The 22,615-nt window shown below is 41.0% G+C and overlaps 1 protein-coding gene across 3 annotated transcripts in view; it reads left to right on the top strand.

Annotated features, from left to right (window-relative positions):
* CARMIL1 (capping protein regulator and myosin 1 linker 1) overlaps positions 1 to 22,615 on the top strand; it is a 247,884-nt gene that overhangs the window by 202,785 nt on the left and 22,484 nt on the right. For all 3 annotated transcript variants that reach the window (XM_075921131.1, XM_075921132.1, XM_075921130.1), the window contains exons 30-33: positions 12,421 to 12,487; positions 13,782 to 13,978; positions 18,833 to 18,939; positions 20,503 to 20,932. In XM_075921131.1, coding sequence (XP_075777246.1) covers positions 12,421 to 12,487; positions 13,782 to 13,978; positions 18,833 to 18,939; positions 20,503 to 20,932 — 801 coding nt within the window. The remainder of the gene's footprint in view (positions 1 to 12,420; positions 12,488 to 13,781; positions 13,979 to 18,832; positions 18,940 to 20,502; positions 20,933 to 22,615) is intronic.

The raw sequence follows: 22,615 nt of genomic DNA, 5'->3' as shown, positions 1-22,615 counted from the left end.
GGTTGCATATACATGCAAATAGCTTCTTTTACTCTGACTGGCATGAATTCAAAGCACTTCCCACAATGCCTCAGCACTCCCAGCACCTCCTCCCTAGGGGCTAGAAATGCCGACACCTGTCTGTTCCAGCCAGCCTGTCCACTTGCATCATTCAGTGCTCACCCTGACTCAGAGACACCTCGCCATTGTGGAGCATGTTCCCTAAGGAGGCCATTTTCAAAGGATCCCATCTGCGGGCTGCATGTTGAGCCCTGCATAAACCCAAACCACACCACAGGCTGTAAGCATACAGGCTGTGGGCCACATGTTGAGTAGCCCTGGTTTAGCATATTGGTTCTCGACCAGGGGTAAGAGTACCCTTGAGGAGGCAGAGGTCTTCCACAAGGGGGAGCATGTCAGCTCACCTAGATATTTGCCTCACTTTTACATCTGGCAACATGAAAAGCACTACTGAAGTCAGTACAAATTAAAATGCTGTGCAGACAATGAATTGTTTTATAGTGTTCTGTATACTGTGAGCTGAAAGGTAAGTACAATATTTATATTCCAATTGATTTATTTTGTAATTACATGTTTAAAATGAGAAAGGAAGCAAATTTTCAGTAACAGTGTGCTGTGACACTTCTGTATTTTTGTGTCATCTTGTAATCAAGTAGTTTTAAATTAAGGTCAAACTTGGGCCCGCCACGGACAGAAATGGACTGGAGCAGCCCCTGCCTGTGGTGAGGGAGGGGTCCACTACAGCCCAGATGCAGTGGGTGGAACTGGAGCAGCTCTCTGTCCTTCCTCCTTAATTGGTTAACCAGTTAAATGGGATTTTACATCCCTATGTCCAACCATCAGCTTTAACCTATGGTAATTTTTGTTTTGTTTGGTTGTAGAACAGGTATTAGTCTTTCATTTACGTATATTTGTCATCTGACAGGCTGTCTCTGGTATGCTATTAATTAGGAGTTCCATAGCTGTGTCTTTGCTGTAGTATATCTCTAATTTGGCACAGGGGGAGTAATATTTGTTTATTTACCATTTGTTAATTATATACTTTTATGAGGAAACATCTTTTTGAATATTTAAGATTTTTTTTCTTTCTTGCCCATGACCAACAAACACCGTGGATGGCCTGAGACAGCTGACTTTGGCTTGCGGGGCTTGGGCAAAGGGGATTTTTTAATTGCAAGTGTGGACTCTTCGTTTATTACTTTGGACCAGGCTCTAGAATCCTGTGAATTAGGAGGATCCCAGAGTTTGAACTGAGTCCAAACATTTACATGGCAATTAAACATCCCTTTAGTTCGAGCTTCTCCTGTCCAAGTCAGCTGGCATGTGCCTATCTAATTGCACTATAGACATGCCCATAGACTTCAGAGGGGTTGCGTTTTTAGTAATTTATTCTTGATGTGTGTTAATATTTAATATTAAGGATTCAGGATTTTTTGTGTGTGAGGAAGATACACCAGACAACCTCTTGTGTCTGGTACATTTTGATCTTGGACAGCACAGTGGCTCAGTTAATGTGTGTTTTTGGAAGGATATTGCCTCAAATCATAATGTTCTGAGCAGAGATGCTGCTAATCCGTTCACGGCCCCAACTAATCTGCGTCAGAATTATTGGCACAAGCCTCCATGAGAGCTTTGTGTCTGACATGTCATAGAGTTCAACGCACAAAAGCCCTGAGGATCTACCATTGGTGAGTAAGTAACTGCCATTTATGCCTGGGTGACTGTTGTTCAGTTCAATGGTTATGTTGTTCTAAGCTTGGGAAGGAGAGGTGCCAAAATAATTCTCTCTCCAGTAGAGATTAAGGATGTTTAAAATGTGGTTAATTGACTAGTCGACTAGTCTTTAACATCCTTAGTAGAGATCAAGTGCTGCCATGGTATACACATAGAATTGGCCAAATAAATCAGATCCTTTTTTATAAGCATTATCCAGCTTGTGAGCTCAGAAGCGCAAGGAGAAGGATTGACCCCCAATACAGGTAGTCCCCGGGTTACATGGATCCGACTTACCCCGTTTGTAAGTAGGGATCTGATGTGAGGCAACCCTGCACTAGCTGCTTCCCCTCAGCAGACCAGGGAGACGCGAAGCTAGCGCCCCCCTCCAGCAGACCAGGGAGATGCGGAGCGGCTTTTCTCAGCAGACACCTCAGCTTGAGAATAAAAGACTGAGGGAAGTGAGGTGTGGGAGAATAAAACTGAGCTCTGGAGAAATGTTTGGCTAGAGTTTCCCCTACAATATGTACCAGTTCCGACTTACATACAAATTCAACTTAAGAACAAACCTACAGTCCCTATCTTGTACGTAACCCGGGGACTGCCTGTACTCCAAATATAGTGGCCATCCTTCAAAATGTTCAGATGGCAACATTCTAAGCCTAAGGCATAAACAGCTCAGTATTTACAGTATTCTAGGAGTTTCCTATATTTAATATAGAGATGGGGGAATTCATAATGCAAGTACTGAAATTCTTTAGTTGTGTAAGGAAGGGGGGGGCGTACGGTACAAAAAGTTCTTAGCCTCATCCTGGATTTCAAATTTTCCAGTAAGTCTGTACTGTATATAGAATTCAGGATGGGCTTGGAGTTTTTCTTGTTGTTTCTCCCTTGCAAAATGGATGAAATTGGATATATGCTCTGAATCAGATGCAAATTGTTATGCACACATGGTTCCTTGAGATATAATTACTCAAGAGGAAGAACTGTCAGCTTATAAATACTTTCAGGAACTGTTACATTTATTCCATACAGGCTTTTTCTTCTTTGCAACAGAAATTTTGGCTTTTTTCCCTTCTTACTACTTTAATAGCAGGCATTATGTTGTGGTTTAAAATAAAGAAATAGAAGCAGCCTTACTAGTTAAAACAAAAAATATCTATAATTGTATTGACATTTCTTAGCATGCATTCGAATCAGATCTCATCAAGTAGCAAAGTGAAAGTTTCTTGGCTAGTAAAAATTAAATTAAACTCAAGGACAAATCTGGTATTGGGGGGCTAATATTATGCAAAATAAATCTAAAAGTCAGACAGTTTAGAAGAAATTTAAAATGAACAAATTCAGAACTGTGTACTGCATCTTCAGAATAACTTGACTTCTTGGGAAAAAATAAAACAAATACATTCCCTTACGTTTATGATATGTGTCTCATTTTGTAAACATAAAGCCCATGCTTTCCTATATGTGGAGAGCAAATAAGTTATGAAATACAACAATTGCTTTTGAGGTCAGATCCTGAACTGGTATGTATTAATATAGCTTCACTGAATTTAGTTGAAGCTATGCCAGTTTACTCCAGCTGAGGTCCTGGTTTTTGATATCTAAACAGTGCAGTAATGTCTTGGCAGTTGAAAGTCTTAGCCACAGTTCTATTTTAGTTTTGTTTGTGAATTTCTCTATCGTGGTGGGTTAGTCAAGTCACACACACCCTCCCTCAAGACTCAGTAGTCCATGGAAGGATAGTTAATTTAGTAGTCAGCCCTATGAATACTGACACCCTTTTCATGATTTACAGGTGTGCAATTCTCCTAACAATTGTGCTCTTTTGAGAGTAAATGTGAAAAATGGAGATTGCAAGATAGCTGAAAGACCATTCCATTAGTCATATTTCCTTAGGATAATGGAATTGAGTAGAGATTTTGGTAAAATGTGTTACTTCTCTTTTCTTGTCCATAATCTGTTAGAAAGACTTTGCTATACCTTTTTTTAAAATGCATGTTGATTTACTGATTTGTTTAAAATACCTTAAGTCCAATTAAATTAAATATTCTCTCTCTGCAACTTTATTTTCAGTTCCTCTCTCTTCCTCCCCATCTCATTTTCTTTGAAACTCGTTGAGGTTTACATGCTCTGTCTTCAGTAATGGTCTCCCCATTTGTTCTAGGGGGTTGATTACTTTAACTTGTACTTATTTTGACAGATGAAGAGGAAGCCATTTTACAGGGGACTATATAGATCTGTAGTCAGTCCCTAGTTCCCCAGTTCCTCTGTGACCTTGGGCAAGTCACTTAGTCTCTGTGCCTTGGTTCTCCATATATCAAATGAGGAAATATAATCTTTCCTTTTTGTCTACTTTGCCATGTTAGACTCCAGTTCAGTAAAGCTGTTTAGTACACTGTCACTTTAAGTGTATGAGTAGTCCTGTTGACTTCCAAGCAGGGGTAGACAAACATTCTCCACATCAGGGTATGGAAATTTTATGAGGACACATGATTGCTCACGAAATTGGGGTTGAGGTATGGGAGTGGGTGAGGACACCAGCTGGAGGTGCGGGTTCTAGGGTGGGGTCAGAGATGAGGGATTGGGGTTGCAGAGCTGGGGCAAGAGGTTTGAGCACAGGGGGCAGTCAGGGGTGCAGAGACTGTGGGCTGCACTTACCGCCTCAATCTGCTCCCGAAAGCACTGGCATGTCCCCCTTCTAGTCATCTTCTACCCATCGGCACATCCAGGCAGCTCTGTGCACTAACGCCTCCCCTGCAGCTCCCAGTGGCCATGATTCCCAGCACACAGAGCCCTCTGCCTTCCCCTATACATTAGAGGAGGGACGTGATTCTGCTTCCCAGAGCCACATGGAGCAGGGAGAGCCCCTGACTCCGCCCGAGGGCTGGAGTGAAACAACTGATGGGCCAGATACGATGTAGTTAAACCACCTCTGCTTTAATGGGACTGCTAACACATTGAAAATTCAGTATTTGCATAAGTTTTTGTTGGACCCGGACCCTAGATGGCAAGCTCTTTTGAGCTGTCTCTTACCAAGGCTCTAATCTCAGTTGATTGCTGTAGCGACCTATTCAGTAGCAGAGCATCACCAGGAATAGTGGCTATAAAGAAGGGTTTTGTTGTAATTTGATTTCTAAATAATTCCAGCATAGGGTATGTATTGTAAGAGCTCTTTACTTTTGGAAAGGTATTTCTCAAATGATTTTACTGTTTCAGGTAAGTAACATTTTGGGTCCAAACTTCATAATATTAATGGGGAGGGGATAGCCATAAAAAGACAAAATACTGAAAAAAGTTAGGGGGCAGATTGTTTTTCAAGTGACATCCCGCAGACAGAGCAAGTGTTAGGTCTACAACATGAAGGCACTCAGTATGTATTTAACGGACTACAAAAAAGATTTAGGATGTTTTTCCATTCTAGCATCTATGAAAATAAAAGAAATATGCTTTAAGAACAATATTTTCATTACTTCTTCAGTTTAATAAGAAAAAAGAGGAAAACAATTATAACATTATTTTACTTTGACCCAATTCTGTGCATTACTCGTAACTATTCATATAATGGAATAGTTCTTCCAGTTTTAGATTCCATGTGGGGCATCTGCCTAGTTAGACCCTCCTATGGGAATGTTAACACAACAGCACTTCACTGAACAGCCTAGCATCTGTAGCCATGCACTATCAAAAAGTCTCTTAAATAACTAGTTAGTCATGATCCTCAGCTTAAAATGTTTCCCAAGTCATCTATGAAAATGCAAGTTTCCTGAGGAGATTTAAAGAGATGTGTTGGAAAGTTATTGAAAGAGCATTCCAGAAGGCAGAAGCTATGGGAGAGCATGCTTTTCCAACCCCAGGAAGCCTAATAAGAGACAGAGATGAGTCCCTAGCAGAGGGAATTTAGGGGAGTAGAGAGAAATGGATGAGAAGACAGGAGGAGTGGTGGTGGTGATGGATACTTTATAAAAAGGGGGGGCGGCAGTTTGACCTGGTTAGTATAATGATTTGGTTGCCAGAAGAGATGTTTCTGGATCAGAGTGGGATGGCCATATGTCAGAGAAGGAGGGCAAAAGGCTTCTGCCCCTTGTAGACTCTGGACAATGAGGACTTAGAAAATGTAGTTAAAGCGGTCAAGTCCAGATAAGAGAAAATGAATGTACAAAAGAAGATTCTAGCAGAAGGGTGAGGGACCAGCGTACCAACACCAGGGCTACAGTCATGGTAACAGGCAGGTTTGCCCAGATAAATATTGGAGGAGAATTCAGTTAAAGATAAAGCCACGGTTGCATGTGCTTCAGCCAAGTGGAACTTCTGTATCAAGCAGCGAAATAAAGGACATGGGGATTATGTGAGGATTTTGTTCATGTCCTCCAGAAGTGTTTCTGTCTTTGAGACATTTAGCTGTGGGTTACTTTAAGGAAATTTACTGCCATAAAAGAGGATTGTTACTGCAGAAAATATAAAAACATAAAGAAGAGGAGTATAATTGCCTTTCTGTCCCTTGAAAGCCTAAACAGTGATCTTCAGATTTCTGTTTCAGGGCTGGCCTTTTCTTGGCAAGTTAAAAGACAGTATATTAACCATTAGAAAAGCAGTATCCATCACAAAACAATTAAACGGGATACTTGACGGTATTAAACTTTTCAGTCTGAAGAAGATAAGGATATCCATGGCACTTGATTTCAGCAGAAATTCTTGAGAAAATCTAAGACATGGTGGTATTAAATCTAAGCTTTTTCCTTACTCTAAATTCTCTTCTGGAACTGTTACCTTATTTACAATCCCATCTTCTCTTTGGGCTGTTACCTTGTTGTCATGGAAAGGCTTGTGTGTCCCGATGACCCTCAGAACTACGTTGTCTGGAGTCTTGTACTTCTGTTAGGGCCACCCTTGGTGAACAGATCTGAGGTGAGGTTCTAGGCAAAGCATAACCCAAACTTCTCAAACCTGCTAGTAAGTAGCACTACATGTGACTGTTAGCCAGAGTGGACAGCTACACCTGGTTCCCTTTGGAAAGCCCTCTCTTGTGTCCAGTCAAGTATGCTCATTTGCCGTCCACTTTTGTAACTGGGGAAGAGCTGCATGGACAGCTTTGGGTGCCGCAGGATCTGATGGCCATCCCCTACGTCCAGACTTGTCTGCAGACATCTTGACATGGCCGTGCTATTGTATTCAGAGAAGCCTGGATGAGAGAGTGAGGGTGACTCTGCACACCTTTCCCTCAGTTAAATCCAGTTCATGCGCTAGGCATGACATTGCAGGATATTCTTTACAGGGAATCGGTGTGTTTTCTTTGCTCTGAGGATCTCTGATAAAGCTGCTACAGGCTTTAATTCACAAGCGTTGTTCGCACAAAGAAAAATCAGATTTTCAGTTTGCCACAAGTAAAACTCCACTAGTAATATCAACAGGGAAGCCAAAGCATAGACAGAGTGCAGGTGTTGCTACCATAGGTGGAGCTGCATTGGTTGAAAATTACAGGTCTTAATTTAGCCATAGACCACATCCTTGCTTAAATATCCCATCCAAATATGGAGACAAGAAAGCTATTGCCATGCCTCTCTGTGCAAAGGTTTTTATCTCATTCTTGCATATCACCTTTCCTGCTAAGACTAGTAAGTGCTTCAGCTTTAGTTTTCTTTACTTTTGGTGAGTTTTCGTTTGCCTCTGTCCCTGGGAACAGCTGTTGCTTTGTCTTCCCTCCATTCATATTCTGTTTTTCTTTCTTTTTTTTGCTGCATGGAGACTCTCTGCTGTACAAGTGTAAGTATTTTTAGCTCTGCTTTTTCTGGCCTACCTGTTTGCTTATGTGCTCCATTTGCTTTTGTACTGCCTTCCTAGTCTCTGGGGATATCATAGTGTCATCCATCTTCAATTACTGAATGAAATATGCCATAACTTAGAGATGAGATTAGGTTTTATAAAATGGTTAGCCTAATGTAACATCTGATGAATTTAAAATAGCCCTTGGCTTTAAGACTAAATGAAACAGAATGCTGATGAGAGGTACAAACAAAAATGCCCCTGCTTAAGAGGAAACTGTTCATTCAGTTTTGTATTGAAGCTAAATCCATTTTAATGAAATAATATCTTAGAGTGAGCAGCTGAGGTGTTCCGTCATAGAAATTTGAGATTGAAGAGACCTGTTAGGTCATCATGTTTTGGCTGGTTTGTTTTCCTTTGTCACATTGAATAGTGCCTAGTTTCTGAACACTAGTCTCACGGTTCCTACAGTGTCTCTTTCTGTGTTTTCACAAGTGGAAAGTACATATACAGGTGTTGGTGGTTTTTTAAAATAAATGTTTAAAAATTAAAATGGTGAGGGAGGGCCATTCGCCAGGCTTGTGTGGGTGGAACAAGATCAAATATGAAGACTTTTGGCGGGGTGGGGAGAAATGGAAAGTGCTGTACCCTGGTCGTTTTGGCAGTTATGTCAGTTACTCTAATCCATGTGACAGTTTTATAAAAATAAAATATTCAGATGCTTAATCTGTGGTTTCAGTTGTGGGTTCCCCAAGTCCCAGCATTAACTGCAGAGGAAATGTAGAGGCATAGCCCCAAGAGATTCCAGATGTTCCTCTTGGGAAGAAGTAGAGTAAAAGGGCAAGGGGTCTGGGAAAGTTACTCAGTTATGTACATAAGAAAATAGCAAAGGACCTGGGATTATCTGACCTGCCCAACTCTCCAGAGTCCTTAATCAGTGAGCAGGTTTTAGTGTGTTGGGTCCCCTGGTACTGAAAAGGACTGGTCCACTTATGTGGGGGCACCTCCAGAGGGGATATAATTGGTGTGGGTGGATACAGAGAGATCTTGGCATGCTATCTAGATTCTGAACCCCACTGTACCTGGTGGAGCAAGGATTAGTGGACTTGGGAGTAAGTGTAGCCAAGCTCCCTCTGGGTGGATCTCCTCATAGACAGCCTTTTGCCTGTTACTTTTGGTTATCTGCACAATGCTTGGAAAAGTGGGGGAAGAGAGGGGAGAGAGCACTAAGACCAGAAAAAGGTCAGTGAATTGGCCCATTAAGGTAAAATTGGAGGGAAGGGGGGAAGAAGTCACTCACTGCTGCCCTAAAATTTGTCTGTAAAACTCAGTAGTGTAACAAGAGGCAGAAGACTTCTTGCCCCTCTCTTTGCATGGTCAGAAGCAGAGAAGTGTCAAGAGAAGGCGGAATGGACCTGGCCATGGGGAAGTCTGAACAGCCTCTGGTAACTATAGGAAATCAGATGCAAGCCCACCATCTCAAGCTGGGTCAGGCTACGACCCTGAGGTTCACATGTCCCTTGTAGTAATGAAACATGCTGTGCTGCCAGAGGATGCCACTCACTGGCTGAGATGGTCTTTTAATAGCCTCTTAAAAAAAGCACACCAGTATGTTTTCAACATTTTGACCCATTTTGCTACATGTGGTCCAGAGAGGTCACTTGGCCAGAAGCCCATTTTATTATTTGTACAAATTCGAAATGGGTTATACAAATTAGTTTTCAAATAAAATTTTTGTATACTACTCCGTGTGCTGTCCTAGCAAGTGGATAGCACTTATACCTTCTTCCAGCCCTGGCAACACTGCAGTTGGTGGATGCTACTGGCAAACAACTTTTGGTGGTTATTCACGTCCACAAACTGACACATGATCACCAGTTTGAGAATGATGGCTCATAGTCTCCCCTTCCACTATCATCACATGGACAATGGCAATGAAAATGGCATCCAGTGCCTAGCTGGGAATTTCCGTGCCTTGTGCAGTTGTGTGTTGTTTATTGATGCCCCAATTTGGTGTTCTAGTGCCCATGCAGCTCTTGTAGACCTCAACTCCTATACAAAGAAACATCCATGTTCAAACTGACACAAAGGCTACGTCTAGACTGCAAGCCTCTTTCAAAAGAGGCTTTTTCGAAAGATTCTTTCGAAAAAGAGTGTCTAGACTATAACCAGTACTTTTGAAAAAGCAAGACACTTTTTCAAAAGAGAGCACCCAAGCAGTCTGGATGCTCTCTTTTGAAAAAGCACAGTTTACATTACATACACCTTTTTTCAAAAGAGCGCTTTCGGAAAAAGGTGTTAATCCTCATAAAACGAGGTTTTCCGCGGTCGAAAAAACTGCCACGTTCTTTCAATTTACTTTCAAAAGAACGTGGCAGCAGTCTAGACACAGGGGAAGTTTTTTCGAAAAAAGTGGCCTTTTTTCGAAAAAAACCTGTAGTCTAGACACGCCCAGAGTGTCTATCGTTCCTTGTGAAAGCACGTCAGTGGATGAGCTGTTAGATAATCCCCACCACCAACAACTTATTTCTTTTCACCGTTTCTCATCTTCCGTGGATAAATTCATCAGTTTGGGGGATCTGAGTTCCAATTATATCATCATAAGGAACAGCAATTGGGCCATATTACATTCAGCTACATTAGCATGAGGAATAGGCTGCAATTGCAAGAACAGCCAGGACCTGGGAAGAGCAATCCAAGTGCTCATCCAGCTTAATGCTAAACTGGCTTCAGTTTCTTGTAATTAGAGTGGAGATGCCTTCAGGATTGGACGCTGATGTAGCTTGTCATTCAGGTTCTGCTGGAGTGGACAAGAAGCTGATCAGGTGTATGACTGTGGGGATGGCCACTAATTGCATTCATTCTTGTCTGCTGCGTGGTTAACCAAGCAGTGCTGTGCAGTTCCATCAAGCTGCTGATGGGGCCTGTGCTTGGCTACGTATCTTGTTATAAAAATTGCATTTATGTTATGGATAGCCATTTCATAGTGCTTGTCACTATTGTGTCTGAGCTCTTGGCTTGTTCTTTCCTGATGCTCTGTATTATGATCCATTTACAGAAGCACTTTTCAATTGGAAGTGCAGCTATACTCTGAAAAGTGTCAGAAATAAAACAGCACTCTGAGGCTTCAGAATGTATTGTTACTCCGTGACTTAAATGTTAAATGTGCTCAGATGACAAGGGAGAAGGTGTTGGTGACGGCTTCTTCCTGGATGCTCACAGACCTGTATTATTTATTGACATGTGTCAAATATGACTGACATCTGCAATGGAAACTCCCTGCCACATAAAGGCACTTTGGCTTCAGACAGTACTTTAGAATAATAATAATAATAATAATAATTGGGAAAGCATCTCTATTTGCTCAAAAGTTACAATCAGACTACTAGAAGGTCTAGCCTCTCATTTTGAAATCAAGTGGAAGCAGGTAACCTGCTTAATGCTAGTATGAAAATCTTCCATACTTTTGACCAGGTCTGAATGGTGACAGCCATTCAGAAGGGAATACTAAAACAGATAACTGAAATATGCGTGTGCACATATTTTGCATGTGCACATCTATAAATAAAATAAGGACAAGTCAAATGCTTGTGCTTGTATTTATCACTGAACTTCCTGTAAATAAAAAAGCTAAAAAACTCTCAAATTAAATCACCCTTGTTGCAAACTCATTTAGAAGTTGGAGTGCCTAGGTACACCCTCTCTGGCTCATGCATGATCACCAGTGAAGGGTTCTGAGGCTAGAACTTAATTAACATTTCTGTTGATTAAGTGAGCCATAGTAAAATGGAGCTTGCTGACTCATGCTCAGCTGTGTAGATACTGTACTGTTAACAGGAGAAGAAAGTAGATGAAAATGTGTGTGCGCCATTCAAGCCAGCAGATGTGACTCTGAATACTCAATGGAAACACATTTGTGTGAATAAGAGTTGTCATTTTTTAGAGTGACTTCTCAGAAGATAAGCACACTTCCTAGTTTAATGTCTTTATCCACATTAAATTCCATGAGTGGCTCAAAATTGCTGATACTGTACATGCCTTATCCATTGCAAAAAGCCTTTTGTGCCGTATGAACTTGAGGATACTTCCTGGAGCAATATATATGTGGCTTTCTTCCAGTAATTAAAATGAAGTGTTAAGTCTGTAGTTTGTTTCCTTAACACAACATTTTCTTTAATCCAGGATAATCTTTAATCTAATAATGTATGCCTTTTGTCCTCTAATCATCAATATCTTCAATATGTCATCTAACAATGTATACCTTCAATAAATACATTGTTTTGAATTTATATTCTGGGAATATAGCCTATACTTGTGGAAGCCATGACATTGCCAGAGAGAGAACTGATAAAAGCAGGTTTCCATCATTTTAAAGAAGGCCTGGAGTTGTATCTTCTAGTACTGCAATTCTTGGGGATTCTGTATCTGAGCAGGATTTGGTTTCCTGGCATACTGAAATCAACAGGAAAAAAATGTTGGTAACAGTGGATGTGCAGACTCTTCCTAACTCCTTGTGTCACCTACCTTGCAGCGGCAGAGTGTACATTTTGCAGTCTCGCTGTCACAGGAGTGAGAGAGCAGGTCTGTGATAGCTGTAGAGGGTTCCTTGTGCTACTGCAAGGCAGGCGACACCTGATCCCAGCAGGTGTGGAGAAGGCTGTGGTCCTGGCTCAGTGGAGCAGAGGTGCCTGGCAAGAACCACAAGGAGGTTTGAGTCCTTGGCCATGGGGGAAGGCTGCTGCCTCATTGCTATAAAATCAGTTCATATCAATGAAACGTTAATTGGGGGTGGAGTTAAGCATTTAGGAAGAAAAACAATTGTTGTTCCCTGTATTTAGAAGGCAAACATGCCATGTGAACGGATTTGTTGGCTTTAAAGGTAAGAATTTCTTTGAACAATTTTTTACCCAAATAAGCACCTCTTTGTTTTATTTGTATTCATAGATGACTCCTAAATCTAAAAGGAAAAGCATCCACAGTAGAATGCTCCGGCCTGTATCTAGGGCTTTTGGTAAGTGGGTTTGTTTACTTTTAAAAAAATAATTTATTAAAATCATTTCGTTACATTCAGAAGGTGGGGAAAGTGATTCTGTATTTGAAAATGCAGAATACTCTCACTTCGGAACTGCAATGTGTGTGGTCCAGCAAACTTACTTTGTTTTTTGAAGTGTCTATGGTAAGACACTTCAGAAGTAAACATTTTATTAGCTACTAGCACATTTACCTGGCATTACTTGGTCCTTAACTCAGTTAATTTTTTTAAATGGAAGGAAAATGTACATACTTTATTTAAATTATTATATTTTTCAAAAATGCAATGTTATTTTAATGAATCGAATATTTATTTTGGATTTCTTAAAAAAAAGGATTGAGACAATTTTTCTGTTTAATTTTTTTAGTAATTTTTTTTAAATGGGAATTCCATCACATCTTTTTTTTTCTTCATCCCTGTAAACTCTTGTCATTGACTATGTTTTAACAAAAAGGGCTTATAGTCCATGTGGTCCCTGACGAAGGGGAACAGCTAGTAATGTCCCCATATGAATCTGGGGATGGAGAGCTGAAGCCCCTCTGTGCTTCCTAAAGGGTGCCTGGGAGGCTTGGGGTAGTCCTGGATGGGGTGAAAAGTGGGGCATGCCTGTAGCCAGTCCCTTTCACCTGCCTGGTGATACTGTCTCTTTTCTGGATGATTTTATCAGAAGCAATCCCATTCCAGGCACATCCCATTTTCCTGGCATCACCAAACCCTTACGTTCCTTTAAGTTATGATAAGAGGGAGCTGTATACCAAATTTGGTGGTCTTAGCTCTTACTGTATAAGAGGAGTTCTTGAACAGACAGGCAAACTGAAATACAGTAAAACTCCAGTGGTCCGGCATCCAGTGGTCTAGCACTCCTGATGGTCCGGCTCCATCTGGAACCCGGAAGTGCTCCGGGCAGCTGGACAATTGGAGCTGCTCTGCCCCGGGCTTCTCCGATTCAGCCGCTGCTAAAACTGACCAGCAGCTGACTCGGGGATGCCTGGGGCAGAGCAAGCAACTGGGGTGCTGCCAGGTTGATCCCTCAGCGCTGAGGGGCGCATCCCCCCCACTCCACATCAGACCCCTCATAGCCCCCACTTCCAATAGTCCGGCATATCTCATAATCCGGCACCCCCTGGGTCCTAAAGGTGCCGGATTATCAGAAGTTTACTGTATATAGTAGAGCGTTCCTACCTATTAGCTACTGCCATAAAGCAAAGGATGCCGTTACTTTTTATTTAAAATACCATATTAAGTCCTAATCAAAAGTTTTGATTGTTCTTAGAAATGGAATTTGACCTGGATAAAGCACTGGAAGAAGTACCTATACATATAGAAGACCCACCGTTTTTTTCCAGCAGACCGGACAAACGAACTTCTGGATTCATCTCAGAGCTACCATCTGAGGAAGGGAAAAAACTGGAGCACTTTACAAAATTAAGGCCTAAAAGGAATAAGAAACAGCAGCCCAGCCAAACATCAGTGAGTGACCATTAAAAGATTGCTTAGGATCTAAATACATGGCTGTTCCTTGCAATAAAACTTAAGTTTGCCAACCTCAAAGTACTCAAAAAGCATGAGACAGGCCCCCCCCAGAATGATTGTTTTTAAAATCCTAAGACTTAAAAATATATTTTTGCTTTTTTGGGCCTTTAGACTGCATTCAGGTCACCTTTTCAAGCTTTTCTCTATAACTTGAGGGGGTACAATCTTTTGTTTTTTTAAGTGAAAGCTGAAATTCTCACATAATCACATTACTCCAGGGGAAAAAACCTGAATATTGTGAGACTTGGTGACATTGAAATCCTTTTTCTGCTCAAAACTTAAGCATATTAACACATTCTGGCAACTCTCAGTAGAGCCATAACGTGGCCCCTGAAGCCACTTGTTACCCTCTTCCTGAGATGGGGGTTGAGCCAATGGATCTCAATAACAATAGATCACTCGTCAGACCTGCCAGTGGGGGCGGGAGCAAAGTGGGTGGTTGCCCCCACAGCCTGGAGATTCAAAGGGGTGCGAAGCTTCCAGTCACCACTGCTACTACTACTGTGGAGCCCTGGGCCCCTTTGAATTGCTGCCAGGGTGCCGTTCCATGTGGGTCTGAGGGCTGGGGAGATGCTGTGGTCTGGGTAGCACTGACTGGTTGCCCTTAGCTTGCCCCTTCCACCTGAAGCTCCGCCCCTTTCAAGGGTATAGCGCTGCCCTACCCACTGTTCAGTATTCCACGATCCGCACCAAAAAATACAGCCTACTTCGCTGTTACAGAGAGCCCTCCTGGGGAACACAGTTAAACACACATGTGGGCATCTCTATGGTTCTTTTTACTCAGTAAGCAACAAGAGGCAGCTCAGCCCAATTTGGCCCCAGCTGCATCTAGGAGCAGCTTCATTGTTGCTCCAAATTGTACTGGCTGGTAACAGGCTCCTAGAGACCCTTCCACTGGTCTGGGATTACCTGAGCAGAATTCACCATGGCCAGATACTCCCTATGCTGGGAATGGACACACAGTATACTTTTATGCAACTCTGGCGTTCCCCTGTGCCAAAAGAAACCCATGGCAGCTGTTGAGGGTCTTTCTAAGCCAACTTGCCATCTCTTTTGCACTAACAGGGGGGACAGAGAGCGACCTGGCTCTTTGCCTGTAATATGCTGCAGCTTTGTTTTTCCAAATCTGTCATACTAAACTGAGTCATATTCTCCCACTTACTGAACTTTATTTAATGTGTCCTGTGACATCTTGGTAATAGAGGTCATCCGGTACTAAGACTATTCCTGCTGTTACAGAAGACAGCCCGGGCACTATATCCAGGCACAGTCAAGTTCTCTTATCTTCTCCTTCCATACAATCATATGTGTTCAGAATTGGAGAACCCTTCTGTCTAGTGTGGGAGAAGGATGGTTTGGGAGTTTTTAATGCAGCATTACCAGGCACGGAAATATAAAACATAGCCTACATAGCATCTTCTAGACGAAAAGCTTTGATAGCCGTGTACGAAGAACAGAAAGTGTTATGCCTTGTGTCAATGCAGTATTTCTGACAGGGAAGCCAAATTTGAATGACAGGACATTTGTTTTTTTTCTGCTTGCACAGACTCAAGGCAACCTGCAAAAGAGGGGGAAGGAATGTTTTTTTTTGCCCTTGTTTGTTATTTTGTACAGTTTATTGGGGGAGGGGGAGAGAAACTCATCACACCTTTCAGATATTTTTTTTAAAGAAGAGTGTGTTTTTCAGTTTTCTGCTTGTTTATCCCAGTTACAGCAGAATTGCCAGGTCTGGTTTTACTAGATTAATCTGAAGTCTTGTTTGTGTATGAGGTCCCTTCCCCTTAATTGAAAGGGTGAGGGTGCTAAATTTTTAAGAAAAACCTATTTTCTTCTAAGTGTTTTCTACGGCATTCTAATCATAAGTTTTAATTAGGAACAAGCCAACATGGTTTAAGTAGACTGAGTCAACATGCATTTATCTCTCAGTTGTTCAGCATTCAGTCTGTTCTGAGGGTCCTGTCCCACTGATTTTTTTCAGTCATGCACAGAATTTAGTAGAGAGAGAACCTGAATTTCTTTTAAAAAAGAAATAATTGTTTGCTTTCTTAAATTTTCCTTTCAAGCCACTTCATTCAAAAAAGGATCACTTAAAATGAAACTCAGACCAATTTTACTGCAGAACGTATTTTACATATTGGATGCAATCTTTCTCAGCTTATAAGGAGTAAAGTGTAAAATATGCAGAAATCAATCTATAATTGCAGTATTGAACAATAACTGTCATTATAGTTACCTCTGTGTAAATGTTCTGTGCCTTGGTTATTTTGATGGTAGTCTTACCCCATGGTTTATACATTTGTAGTGACCCAATCAGTGTATTCAGGGGAATTTTAGTTAGCTCTTTTTTAGAATGTTACGTCCCTGCCTCCTTCGGGTACTGCTCTTGGCTTTGATACTTCAATATTTCTTCTTAGTCTCTGGAAAGTTTCAGTGCCAACATTAAATGGATTCTGAATTCAAGTCAATATCAATGTTTTTGGACTGATGAGATAAACATTTACATCAAGAGACAATATTGATGTTGACCAAAAGCAGATGTCGGTATATGTATTGTTGCATACAGTCTGATGCTTCCAATTAAACAAGTTCTTCTCAGAAAAAGAACAGTTCTTGGCAGTACCATCAGCTGTAAGGCAGCATGAGGAAGTTGCCTTAACTTAGATGGTCTCCCTAGGATGTCTAAATTGTATCAGGGAATTCTCCAACTGCCATATCTGAGAAATATGAAATGTGGCACACAGCCACCTTAATCCCTCTGCAACTGAGATCCAGGCTCAGTGCTGCGACTCTAAGGAGCCAGGACAGATTCTCCTCTGATGGGTATGAGCAGGGGAGCTGACAACCTTGCCAGGCCCAGGGGAGGGGAGGGATTCCATGCTTCCAGAAAACACGGGTCCTCAGGTGGAAGGAGCGGGGTTGGGATGGCTGGAACCACACCATCTCCCTACCTCACCCTCAGTGCTCTCTGGAGCATGCCCTGCCACACTCCTGCCTACCCAAGCAGCCCTAAGAGCTCCCTGGAGTGTGCCACATGACTCTCCAGCGTCCATTTAAATGGCCCCGCCCTGGGGCTGCTGGTGCAAAAGCAGCAGCAGCCCAGGAGCCCCTGGTCCTTTTGGAATGCTAGGCTCTGGGGTGACTGCCTCCTTTGTGCCTTTCTCCCTCCCCTATTGGCAGGCCTGTTTACGAGAGAACCATTACTGTTAATTGACCAAAAGTACTGATACACGCACATGAATATTTCTGGTTCCCAAGTTGCTGAGCCATGTGATGAGTTTATTGTTCATCTTTCTAGATTACAAAGACAGTGATACTCAGGTGGTTACAGGATCCTTGTAGAGTCACCTAAAGAGGGTTTATTCAGTGCCTAAATTGAGGGATTCTCTCCCTGCTATATATTGAGTTTTGGCAGCAGAAAGAATACAGAGGCTAGGCCAAGGACAGAATCCTTCATGCAATATTTAGTGCATGTCTTATTCCGAGTGCTATACAAACTGATCTGTACAGTAATCCCATGAGATGGTCACCCCAAGTTTGATCTTTTAGATTTCAACTCCCAATGAAAGTCAGTGCTGGGTGACTAAAGTTAGCCACCTAAATCATCAAACATAAATTGGGGCATTTGGACCTGAAGTGCCTTGTCCATGGCCACAGAGGCAGTCTGCTAGAGGCATAATTTTGTATTCAGACTGCTAGAATGCACATCTCTCTAATCCAGGTGAACAAAAGCTGACAAAGACTCTGTCTCTGCAGGCATTGACAGTACATACACAGGTCAGGATTTCCATTTTGAAAAACTGCTAACAAAAAAATTAAACTGCTCTTTTCACACAATTCAAAAGGTTTTGGCCTTGTTGAAGTTGTTATTAATGTTAGAAATTATAAATATGGGATACTAGTAGACACTAATTTACCTGTACATTTCTTTATTAAATCCACAGGGGAATTGATACCTGTCCAATTGCTCTAAACATGCCTAAAAAGCAGTTTAGTCCAATCAAATGCTAACAAAATCTGTATAAACTTTTGATCAAAATACTTATAAATGGGCTAAAGCCAAGAGTGCTTAGATCCATTTTGGTTGGCTCCAACATGACCAGGCAGGTATTAGTAAAGAATCCATTAAGAGTTTTGTTGTTTCATATCCTTCAACAAACAAGTGATGTCATTTCCAGATACTGACTTCAGATAAAAAAACAGTTCACTATTATTTCCAGTCTTAATCCAGGGGAGATTTTTCCCAAGGCCTTTCCTCCCTTCCTGTTTGCTACCAACAGTTTTTTCTATTGCACTTGGGTTCTCAAAGGTTTTAACTGGTGTGTGGATTGGGAAGAGCCATTCTGGCTTGTTTCAAGATAGATTCATCATAAAACCATCTGCAATCATCCCTGTTGGTCACAGGCCGCCTTTTTAGAAGCTTTCCTTCATTAGCTAAAAACCAAACATCCTCCCTTCTTCATTCCTTTGGACTAATGCCAATGCTAATTAAGCGCTCTCTTAACAACATATATATTTCTTTGACCTATGTTAAGATGACTCTAAATCTTTAATTTCATATGTATCCAACAGGGCTTATGGTTTACAGCATCTTTGAAAAGTGAGGATTCTTACTGCCATGTTGTGTTGCTTATGTTATGACTCATCCCTTATAACTGGCCTCAGGAAATAGTCAGGAAAAGGGTTGTCTGAATAGTATGTGGCAACAGGCATTCAGCTTTAATGATGTTGGAACCTATAACTAGCAGCATGACATGGAGACTGTAACATAGGAGAACATTTGTGTTTTATCAGGTGTGTGGGGCAACACCTCAAGAAGGAGAACAGAATGGCCTCATGGGTAGAGTGGACGAAGGTGTTGATGAATTTTTCACCAAGAAAGTAACAAAAATGGATTCAAAGTAAGTTCAACTCTAGTGAGTCAAAGTAAAGTTCATGCATTCTTACTGATGGTTTGTTAGGGTGAAATATTCATGGTTAACACATTGTATTTGACTTTTTTTTTCTAATATTCAAGTCTTCAATTTGCATAGCTACTTTCAAAACCAGACTGTATCTTAGTAGCCTCGTATATCCGTGAATTTGAAATACTCTCACTTTAAAAAACGTACTTGGAAATAAAATGCTTTTAATATATGCTGTGAATGAGATTATCAATTGAAGTATATTAGTATAGTTCCACTAACTTCTTCAGACCCTTAAATGACATTGCTCAGGCTCTGGCTCTGTATCTATAATGTGTGTTTAGTTTCAGATTAATGTCCTCCCTAAATGACATGGGGAAGTGATATGTGATTTATGTTTATTGATAAATAACACTTGCTTTACAAAATCACAATGCTTCGTGTTTGTGTGGGACTTAATCCAAAAGGTCTGCCTGTTACACCTCACATAGCAAGAAATCCAGCCTACAGGGATGCAAACTAGATGGATATTTTATAGAACCAGTGGTGAAAAGTTCTCATTTCTTTAGTATGAACATACAAACCAAAGCTAGTTCAAGATTATCTAAAATGATTGGTTATTTGCTATATTTGACGTTGAGTAAATAAAGGTAAAATGTTAAGTAAATAGTATGTGTAAATTGGTAAATAGTTGGAGGAGAAAGGGAAGGGAGAGCTGAAATTAAATGTGAATGATAAGTAGCAAATGACAAGCAGATTTTGGTAATTCACGATTGCAAATACAAAATCATACATGACACCCAGTAAGTAGCTATGAAATCATATTGGCTAAAAAAAAGTTTTGAAAAACTGCTGTGTATTGAAGTTATACGTAACTTGTATAAAATCCCAGACCTTCAAACTTTTCTTGTTACCAGTGGTTTCATTTTATGAAGGGCAGCACCACATCAGTATTTTACAGTTTTGCAGGGCAAGCATTAGACAGTGTATATGTTGCCACCCGAAGTACCAATCTTCCTGAAAAGCTGTGAATTGGGTAGGATTGGGAGCATGGCTGATCAGAACTGCATTGGTTGTTGGTGCAGAGTTCTGGAATTCTAAAAAGGACAGTTCCCGAAAAGTTGTGTTTTGTCCGGTGCCTGGGTCATGATGCGGTAGATACAAGCTACTCCTGGGGATGAGGATACTCTGAAGGTGAGGATACCCTTAAAAGAGTAGAAACATTGAAATTATGCTTGAGGAATGCCTGAATTAGAAACACTCTGGTTCAACTTACAATTCAAAGGTAGGAATAGTCAAGCCAAGGTATCCCATACTGCGGCATTACAAGTTATCCTAGCCCTACATTTCTTAGTGACTTTAATGGAGTTTGGCCAACAGCATCAGTCATATGAACCAATCTCTATTTTATAAGCATTGGATAATAATTGGGTAGAGTGTAACTTACTAATGATGCAAACGCTTAGCTATGCCTCAGAGAAATCATTTGAAATTATTAAAAACAGGTATTTTTTCAGGAAAACCTACAGAATATATGAAAATTTGTCTTTGTTTCATTAGGAAATCGTCACTGAAACGTTCAGACACCAATGAGTCCAGTGAAGTGGGTGATGAAAGAAAGAAAAAAGATTCTCGGAAAAGCGGGTTTCTCAACTTAATCAAATCTCGATCTAAATCTGAACGTCCTCAGACTGTTCTGGTGGCAGAAGAACCCTCGTCACCCAAAGGTGTTGTCAAAAGTCCGGCCGTGGACACTACTAAAAAGGAGCAAAAATCAGCTGAGCAGAATGGCAGCACAGAGCGAGCTGAGGAGCTAAAAACACCAGACTCTCTGGAAGAGATTCAGCCAGAGGATGCTTCAAGAGCCGAGAGGGGTGACAACAAAGGCAGCCCACAGGGAGGGCGTAGGTATGGAGTGCAAGTGATGGGAAGTGGACTCCTAGCCGAAATGAAAGCCAAGCAGGAAAGAAGAGCCGCTTCTTCACAGAAGGTGAGGGCAGCTTATTTCTGATTTGTGATGACTCTAGTTGATAAAAAATAGGAAAGAACCGAACCCCATACAGGTACACAAGAGTAAGAGGCTCCCATTTAACGTATCAGCTATGTTACATTAGAAAGACAAGGTGGGTGAGGGGATAACTTTTATTGAACCAATTTCTGTTTGTGAGAAAAATAAGCTTACACTGAGCTCTTTGTTTCAAATGTTATTTGTGATGGGTTACTCTCTGGCATGTAAATGAAATCTATATGATAGCACTAAAAGTAAGAAAGATCAGTTAGTCCTTAATCCCTGCCTATTCAGGATTATTTCCTACTCTCAAAAGTGAGTTTACAAAGTTAGCCAGGTTTGTAAATGAATGGCCCTTCTCCTTCTGTTTTGTGGGGCGGGTTTATTAAGGAATGGCTTTCCACCAGTTGCACTGTACTATAAATAAATTACTCTGTGTTGAGGAATAATTCTCCCTTTCAGACGATATTTTCTAATACCAGTTTCAATTGTCTTTTGTTTAATTGCATCCTTTGACTCCTATTACGAGCCCTTTTGTTCCACATCTAATAATACCTGTTCTTTCTTGCTACCCTTAAACTACAAATAATCATAGAAACCAGAGATGGAAATTACATATTTGGTCACGTGTGTAAGCGGCACATTTCCCAATGTGCATTTTAGCTCTGTTTTCTAGTGAGCAAATAATAGAGCATTGTACAAAGAACCTGGTCTCGGTGCTGTGCAGGGAGCAGTGTCCTTGTAGCTTAATATGGAACCTTCCTTATAAGTATAGCCCCTATAAACCTAGTTTTGTCACTGATTGCAATCATTTTAAAACGGCTTTTCTTAGGATTTAAACTATAATAATGCATTCAACACTCCTCTTAGCCTGTCAGATTAGGACATTCTGAATTAATCTACAGGTATTCCTGTAGCAATAATAGCCAAGGGCTGTTAAAGGGACACTTACGTTAAAAATCTTGTTTATTTCTTTCAGCAAAAGAGAGTCCCTTTCCCATCTAGGGCCAGATCCTGACTCATAATACTGTGAATAGAGTTGCATTGCTTTTGGTGGAGTGAAGTGTTATAGAGTGTGAGTTGGAGTATCACATTCTGACCCTTCAGCTAACTAGAACAGTGGGTTATGAAGGGTTATTGTTCAATTCTGCAGTGTGCTTGCTGCAGGTCAAAGCAGAAGCCTTGCTTCAGTCTTTTTATAATCTAAAGATTAGAGAGGTAGAGTACCAATATGCTGTAGTTTTTTGAAAAATTGTTAGGTAACAGCACTTCCATGTCAGTGGGTTAGCACAGATGGCATTGGTTGAAAAATTGGACAGATAGAAAGTCATTGCCAGTGTTCCCTGGAAGCTGTTTACAGATGCAGCTGCTCAGGAGAAATGTATACACTGCCCAGCTGATTAGAAGAGTGCCCAGAACTAGGATTTGTGTTTCTATTGGTGGTGCACATTCACACATGCCGTGGTGCCCATAAAATTTATTCTGCACATGGGTGGAAAAAAATTACCCATGGATGGAAAAGATTAGAGGGAACACAAGTTTTCATTTTGGACTAACATTTTAATTTACTTCTTTCAATGCTGCTTTTTTTACTCTTTGCATTTCTCTTTCAGCTTGGAAAAGAAAATAAACTGCTCATTTTCTGTTTTGTTTGTAATTCATTTC

The sequence above is a fragment of the Pelodiscus sinensis genome, chromosome 2, assembly GCF_049634645.1.
Source record: "Pelodiscus sinensis isolate JC-2024 chromosome 2, ASM4963464v1, whole genome shotgun sequence".
Classification (NCBI taxonomy): Eukaryota; Metazoa; Chordata; order Testudines; family Trionychidae; genus Pelodiscus; species Pelodiscus sinensis.
Note: the sequence above shows the minus strand (reverse complement) of the source record. Positions and strands in the feature narration are given on the sequence as shown.